This window comes from Gavialis gangeticus, unplaced genomic scaffold (genome assembly GCF_001723915.1).
Source record: "Gavialis gangeticus isolate Ggan-Ray unplaced genomic scaffold, GavGan_comp1, whole genome shotgun sequence".
Classification (NCBI taxonomy): Eukaryota; Metazoa; Chordata; order Crocodylia; family Gavialidae; genus Gavialis; species Gavialis gangeticus.
Genome location: NW_017729032.1, coordinates 15,096,930 through 15,104,723, shown reverse-complemented (window position 1 = coordinate 15,104,723; position 7,794 = coordinate 15,096,930). Strand labels below are relative to the sequence as shown.

Genomic DNA, 7,794 nt, shown 5'->3' with positions numbered 1-7,794 from the left:
ACTACTTCACAGTCAGGGCGGCTAGGGTCTGGAACCAGCTTCCATGTGAGGTGGTGCAGGCTCCCACCCTGGGGGTTTTTAAGAGGAGGCTGGATGACCACCTTACTGGGGTCGTTTGACCCCAGTGCTCTTCCTGCCATGGCAGGGGGTCGCACTAGATGATCTGCTCAGGTCCCTTCCGACCCTAGAAACTATGAAACTATGAAACCTCTCCCATTAATCTCCTCAACTCATTGAAGCTGGCCCTCTTAAAGTCTAGGGCTACTGCCTTGCTGCAGGCCCTTGACACACTGCACTGGATGGTGAATTCCAGCAAACGATGATCGCTGCTGCCCAGGTGGTTGAGGACCTGGAGCCCTCTTACCAGGTTGTTGTCTGTTGCCAGAACCAGGTCCAGCAGGGCATTCCCCCTGGTAGGACCGTGCACCTCCTGGGTTAAGTGAAGGTCCTGTATCTCAGCCAGGAACCTCCGTGAGTGGTCCGACCTGCCTGATTGCTCCTACAGAAGATGTCCAGGTAATTTAGATCACCCATGACAACTACGTCCCTTGCCTTAAGTGCCTCCATGAGCTGAGCTGAGAATTTGCAGTCCAGCTCTTCCCCTTGGTTGGGGGGTCTGTAGTAGACCCCCACCATTAAGTCCCTTTCCCCATAACCCCCATGTATCCTGACCCAGGGCACTTCAGCCTGCCCTTCCTCTGACTCCATCCTGCTGGTAGAGGATGTGTATTGCTCTTTGATGTACAGTGCCACACCCCCGCCTTTCCTTCCTGTTCTATCTTGCCTGTAAAGCCTATAGCCCCTAATGTTAACCGCCCAGTCGTGGGATGAATCCCATCAGCTTTCTGTGAGCCCTATGTCTGAGTTTGAACAGGCTATTTGGAAGGCGATTTTCTCCTGCTTATTCCCCATACTATGAGAATTTGGATCTTCCCTTCTGTAGGTTCTGGCAATGTCCACCAGGCTGTCCTTTCCCAGTCCCAGCTAACTTGTGTGTCCCTGCAGGTGTCATCACCAGTTGGTAAGCACAGGGTCAGACCTGGGTTCCTTGACCTGTCAGTTGCTGCTCCCCTGGTCATACCTGGGCTATCTTCCCTGGGTACCTTCCCTGGGTACTGGTGAGTTCTGTCCCAGAGAAAGTCTTTGGCTCCCAGGTGATGGGTGGGTGCTTGCTCAGGCTCTTGCTGGGTGCTCCAGCAGCAGGATGGGCTGCTGCTGCTCCACCAAGTGAAACTTTCTGGCAGGGACGCACCAGCTTCCTGTTGGGAGCAAGGAGAGTATTCAGGTTTGCTGCCTGTTCTCCCCCCTGTGGTTCAGCTCCTGGGATCTGTTTACACCTGGAGCCTCCAGAAGACAGACCAATTAGCAGAGCTCTTTCCAGCCACTTGTGCTGGCTGCCTCACCTGCAGACCAGCTGCCTGGATGCCAGTGCCGAGGTAAGTACAGCTTGAGCTTGCCACATATGTACAAGTACTTGTGGTGGAGTAAAGTACTATGCTACAAAGCACATGTAGACACTGACATGGCTGGCTGGGGCACAAGGGTGCTTCAGTGTGGGGGCTGCCTGTCTACTGGCTTTGCATTGGAGTACCTTCATTCCTTAGCCAGCTCCTCTGCTGCACACTGATCCAGTGTGGAACTGCTCCAGGATTGCAGGCTGACCACCCAACAGGGTACCCAGCCAGCTGGAGCTGCTCTGATGTGACTCAATGTGCTGTGGTCCCGGGCACACATGCAAATGTGGTGTCTGGGAGCAATAAACTCCAGTGCAATGTGTGCCAGAATTTATTGCTTCACCTTAATAGCATGTGTAGATGCACCCAGTGATGCAAAGCTAGACACTTGTGTTAGTTCTTAATGCCTTTTTGAAAAGAAAGAGTGAAAGCAAATTTTTCTCTCTCCCCTTCCTCCATTATTTATGGGCTTTTTCTGTTTAAAAAATTCTAGTCCTACAAAACCTTAAGCAGATGTGTGATTTAGTCCATAAGTGAGTCCCACTCAGTATGGACAAATATATTCAGGTTTGACATTTATCATGTTCATATGCAATTTGTTCTCCTATTTAGATTAGGGCTTTAGTATATTAACTGTTTACAGCAAGGTTCATCTATGTCCAGCACCTAAACTTAATTGTGCTTCTAGAAACTACTGTAATAACAAAAAAAACAAACTTATTTGGGATTGTGCCAGAAGAGTGGGTGTATGATAAACATGAAAGAATCTGCAACTGGAAGAAAATGATCCAGGGTTATTGAACGGGAGCCTTCCAGGAGGTGCAACATTAGTTTCCTTTTGGCTGCACTCTAACACATAACCCTTCCAGTCCTCCTAAACCATAGCTGGCTTATTGCTTTCATTACTTTCAGTTCCAAAGGAAGCTGCTTAATGTATCAATAAGACGTTATCCCATATATTTAAATGCTTTGTTTAAAAGGGAAAGTATTGGGTGAGTTTATTAAACAGATTCCAACTCTTTCAGATTTTTTGGATATTGGAGTTTTTCATGAGACAATGTTTGGGTTTGACAGCCCCTCCTGAAATTTAGTCCTTGCATATTGATTAGTTTTGAGCACTTGAGCACACAATACTTGAATAAAGTCTCCCTTCCCTCCGGTCTCCATTTTCAGTTTTTTTGTTTGCTTGTTTGTTTTTTCCCCATAAGCATATATTAGTTGTGGTTGTAAGGCTGCATATACAATCCCTGAAGACAATAGCAAAGCTTCCACTTTAATCATGCAGGGTCTGAGCCAAGGTTGAGCAGGATCTTTGTAAAATTGAAGGTTTTCTCTAGTTGAATTTTATGAAATAATAGCTTGCCTCTTGTTTGAGGGGGGAATGATGATTTAACTTGAAAACCAGCCCTTAAAGATTTAACAAAAAACCAGCCCTTAAAGTATGGAACTCTACATTTCCAAACATCATCTTCCATTTTTTACATTGTTGTTGTTCATACCAACAGTTCCCCCCTGCCCCAGTTAAAGGGGCAACTGTGGCCATGTGTAGACAAAATGAGGGGGGCGGGTGTGCACAACACTTTAAAGCGAGCTAAATGCTTTTGCACCACTTTAATTGTATCAGTGTTTGCACACCTTGGTGGAGTATTGTGCATTAATTCCAACTGCTGTAGGAAATTTGATGGCGTAATGCGCCTTAAATGACTTGGGGCACAGCAAACTAAAACTCCTTCCTCCAAGTTCCAAACAGATTGTATTAGCAATGTCCAGTTCCTACACTCATGTTCTCTCTGTGTTGGCTCCAAAGAGAAGTAAGTACTTCTACTTCAGCTTCATACCACAAGATCTACATATGAGGTTCTATAGGCTCCTAAGGTAGCTTTAGGATTCCTTTGTGTCAATGGCAAAAAGGACAACCTAGGCCATTGCTTACATATAATTTTAGAATTCTATTGAGTGTAAGACCTCAAGACACTCTTATAGCATTTAGTTTGGCATCCTATATATTATGGTCATTACATGTCATCCAGATGCCTTATATTATGACTAATGACTTTAGTTAGACTAAAGTCCTCATGAAACTTAATTCTCTATCACAGGCAGTGGGTAGAAGAGTCCAAGGTATTGCTAATGCCCACATTCCCTTTATTAACAGTGTTCCCTGCACTATATTTTTGGCTAGGAAATTCTGTAAATATGATTTATCATCATTGACAAGATTATCAGTGTTCTTTAAGCTACTCCTTTCAAATTCCTTTCTAATTTCCAGAACCAAGGATAAGAAGATTCAGTTTTGAGTCACTTATTGAACCTCTACTGAAAGATTCAGAGTATTCAGTCCACTCACTGGTTTTAACAGGAATTGTGGAGGCATCATTAATCATTTGTAAATTCCACTCAAAAATTAGCAGCTGGGAAAGGGCCGTGAGGCAAGGGATCTCCTTTCCACCGTGCCCCTCACCTCCAGCTCTAGCCAAGCAAACCTGAGCCTTCAGCTGCCTGAGCTGCCTGCTGCTCTCTCCCCCTTCACCTCCCCTCCTTCCCCTACTGACAGCCCTCCAGGTGCTGGGGCATCATCACCAGTGTGAACATCAGCCCAGCCCTGCAAAGACACTAAAAAGTAATCCTCAAGGGAACACAAGTTCTCTAAGGCACTTTGTTCTATAGTGCCTTCAGCTAACAGCTGATTTGATGAGGGTTAATTTTTTGTGCACAATTTTTTGTCTGACTGGCCATTTTAAAAGCACTCTGCACCCATGCACATGTGTTATGTCACAGCCGTAGAGTATTTTCAGGGGCCCAATCGCGAAAAAAAGTGACTTGTGTAAGCACCCATAATGTACCATTATTAGTGCATTAAGATTTGTTTTGAGCATGTATGTATAGTGATATTATTCCACGGTAGTGCCATAAAGTAGGAAATAAACAAAATAGTATACAGGGTCCTTTCTACACAAATACCCCAAATACTACATAAATGCCTTTTTGACTCAGGCAAGGGCAAAAGGTAAAAACAGATGTCAGCTTAATCTGGGGCTCACTGTCTTGAGCTTTGACACATACCAAAACAGATGGAGGACAGTCATTGACACACAGAGCTTAGATGGCAATTAAGTCAAAGTAGCTGCTATTGTCCCAGCGCAAAATATTAATTTGTATACCTCACAGTCATTTAACATCGGACAGTAGAGTTTGGCCAACTGTAGGATGTCAGGTTAAAAAGCTTTGTCCCAGGAGAAATCCAACCTATGTTTTTAGCCTAAGAGATCAGTCAACTATCTTTTGAGATTGGGGGAACCATCTCCTCCACTAAACTGCTCAAAGGCTTGAAAGTATTGTTTCAGAAAACTACAGGGAAAAGAGAAATAACTAAAAATCAGGAGGCCTAGAGAACATGAACACAAACAGGATAATAAGAAGTTTGACAGAAGATGCATGTTTCCATTCCTTTTATTTTATGCTGTATGTCCTTACAGAATCATTACTAGTTGCTGTTTAATATTAAGAGGTATTTTGTTAATGTTAGCAATGGATACACAGCCAAAATGTTTACAGAATTCATCATGTTTTTCTCTTTGCTAATACCTAATCGTGCTTTTTCCTAACAGGTGAGATGACTCTTCAAACGCAACACGTTCAGGATTCTAAAATGGGATTTGTAATCAATGCAATATATTCCATGGCCTATGGTCTCCACAACATGCAGACGTCATTATGTCCAGGCTATGTGGGCCTCTGTGATGCTATGAAGCCAATAGATGGTCAAAAACTTCTAGACTCTCTCATGAAGACTAATTTTACCGGAGTTTCTGGGGACATGATCTTGTTTGATGAGAATGGAGACTCACCAGGAAGGTACTGTTAATAACTCCTCATTGTTTACTGAATGGATCCCTGTCTCATTCCCTAAATTTGCTCCAACTTAACCAAGGCAGACCTCCTTCTAAATGCTCCTATAAAGCATTTTGTTACTATTGTGATGAGAGTCCCATAGATAAAGGAAGAAATTATCTGTCTCCTGCACTTAGGTTACAAAACTGGTTTTCTACTGGTGTCTACTCAAAGGAACTCACTAGTAATTCTGCTTAGTGGAAGGGACACTTCAAAATTTGTTTCATTCCTGTTCAGAATAGAAATGTAAAATTTTAAAATTCTCCAGAAAAGGAGGTAAACCCAAGTTCATAGGCAGTCTGCTTTGAATCAGATCCAGTAATCCATATAGTCTGCAACATCAAGGCAGTCACCATGGTCCTCTTCTTAATGCTGGGAGGAAACCAGGTAGTTTTATGATGAAAACCCATCATATTTTATGGTGTCTAGGTTGACACATTGTATAAGTCAACTCCATGTTCCTGTAAAAAAAATTAGGATGTTTGTATGTCCTTTGTACATATCGACCCCACGTTGGTGTGCAAGGCACTGGAAGCCTAGGTGGGCTTGTGGGAGAGGCAGCATGCAGTCAGGCTCCCGGGAACTTGGATCGGGGCCCTGAGAGCTTGGGCAGCACACAGCCCACTGGCAGTCTGCCTGGCTGGCCCCGGGGGGCACTGACACCACAGAGGCAAGGATCGGAGCCCCACAGCTCAGGGAATGCCTGATCCAGCAGAAGCTCACTCCCAATTGTGGGGAAATTGGTGAGGCCTGGCCAAAAGCAGGATCAGGCCCTTCACCACGTCTGCATTTGGCAGGTGCCTGCAGCCAGCAGGACACCTGGCACCACTCAGGAAGCCTCCCACGTGCCCAACACCCTGCACTGTCCCTGTGGCAAGCCATCCCCTTTCTGGGCAGCACCAGGCATCCTGCCAGCTGCAGGCACCTACTAATGGCAAAACCAACAAGGAGCCTGATCCTGCTTTCGATAGAGCCTCCCTGCCTGACCTATGGCTGTGGGGCAAGCTGCTGCTGGGCTGGGCAGCCCCGGAGCTGCTGGGGGGCCTGGTTCTTCCCTTTGCAGTAGCAGGACCCACTGGGGCTGGCCAGGCAGGCTGCCAGTGGCCCATGTGCTGCCCAAGCTCCCAGGGAGCTCCCAGGGGTCCAGGAAGCACCACTCACAGGGGACAGTGTATAAATCAAGGTTGAATTTTAAGAGGCAAAAACTAGACTTCAGAAACCAACTTATACACTGTGAAGTATGGTACTTGCAGGATTCCCTCAAAGCATCATCAAAATTGATGAATCTTTGTGAAACATTTTAGATTTTGACAAACTGGAAGATTTGGTGAAAAGAATGTTTGGGATTTTTGTGACTAAAAAGGACTTAGTCCAGCTTTGCACTGAGGTATGTATATTGGGTTGTAATGGTACATGGATTTAGAAAACCACATGCCTTTTCATAGTTATATTCTTGCCTTATTCACTGTACACCATAAGAAGCAGATGCCCTGTGGAAATGACAATGCTTTTCACATTGGGTGTCTATACACATGCTCCAGGGTGGAGGGTGAGGGTGGTTTAATTAAAGTGGCTTTCAGATGGTTGTGACCACAATGTCACATGCATTCAGTGTCCAGTGCTTCAAAATTGTGGTGGGGGTGCTTTAATTAAAGTTCATTCGATGACCTTCAGTTAAAGAACCTCCTTCACCATTTTGAAATGCAGGGACACTGAATACGTGTGACACAGAGGCTGCTGAAGCGTGCTAACTAGCATGCTCCAGCAGACTTGCAGCAGACTTGATTAATTGAGTCTGCTCCAAAGTGTGCTAATTAGCACACATAAGAGAAGAGTTCCACCATGTGTACAGGTTCCCATAATTAAAGAAAACATTGTGACCCACATGTTGCAGTCTACATAGTTGCAAATATAGCCTTCATTTTCACAAACTTTGAGTTTTACCTAATTCCTGTAAAAGATGTATGCTATTTTAATTTAATATGAAATGAAATTTTCTGATATTTTTTAAAAGAAAAAGGGTCAAGGAATTGAAACTCATGGGGAATGTTTGACGGGCAATAATAGGGTATGGTGTCCTGAACAAAATTCTCACTCAGCGTAGCAAGGCATCCAGATTGACTGAGTACCTAGCTTAGTGAGGCAGTGTGGCTTTCAGGAAGCACTGTCTCAGTGTCTGCTGTATATAGTAGAGTTTGCAGTGCACAAACTAATGGATCACATGCAGAAAAAGGTCTCAAATTATGGTTTCTTAAAACATATGGACTAAAATTGTCTAATTTTTCTGCTTCCATGAAGAATGGAATTCACTTGCTCAAAATATTAAGGTTGGACAATTATTTCTTTCCAAAGTTGAAGAACATTTGTCAGCAATGTCTACCTTTATTCTGCAGCTTCCAATTTGTCTTGTTGAAGAACTATTTCCTAGTGTCTAGCTTCAGCAGAAATG

At 44.3% G+C, this 7,794-nt stretch overlaps 1 protein-coding gene across 3 annotated transcripts in view; it reads left to right on the top strand.

Annotated features, from left to right (window-relative positions):
• Positions 1-7,794, top strand: part of GRM5 (glutamate metabotropic receptor 5) — a 601,605-nt gene that overhangs the window by 459,880 nt on the left and 133,931 nt on the right. For all 3 annotated transcript variants that reach the window (XM_019525401.1, XM_019525400.1, XM_019525399.1), the window contains exon 4: positions 5,063-5,309. In XM_019525401.1, the coding sequence (XP_019380946.1) occupies positions 5,063-5,309 (247 nt within the window). The remainder of the gene's footprint in view (positions 1-5,062; positions 5,310-7,794) is intronic.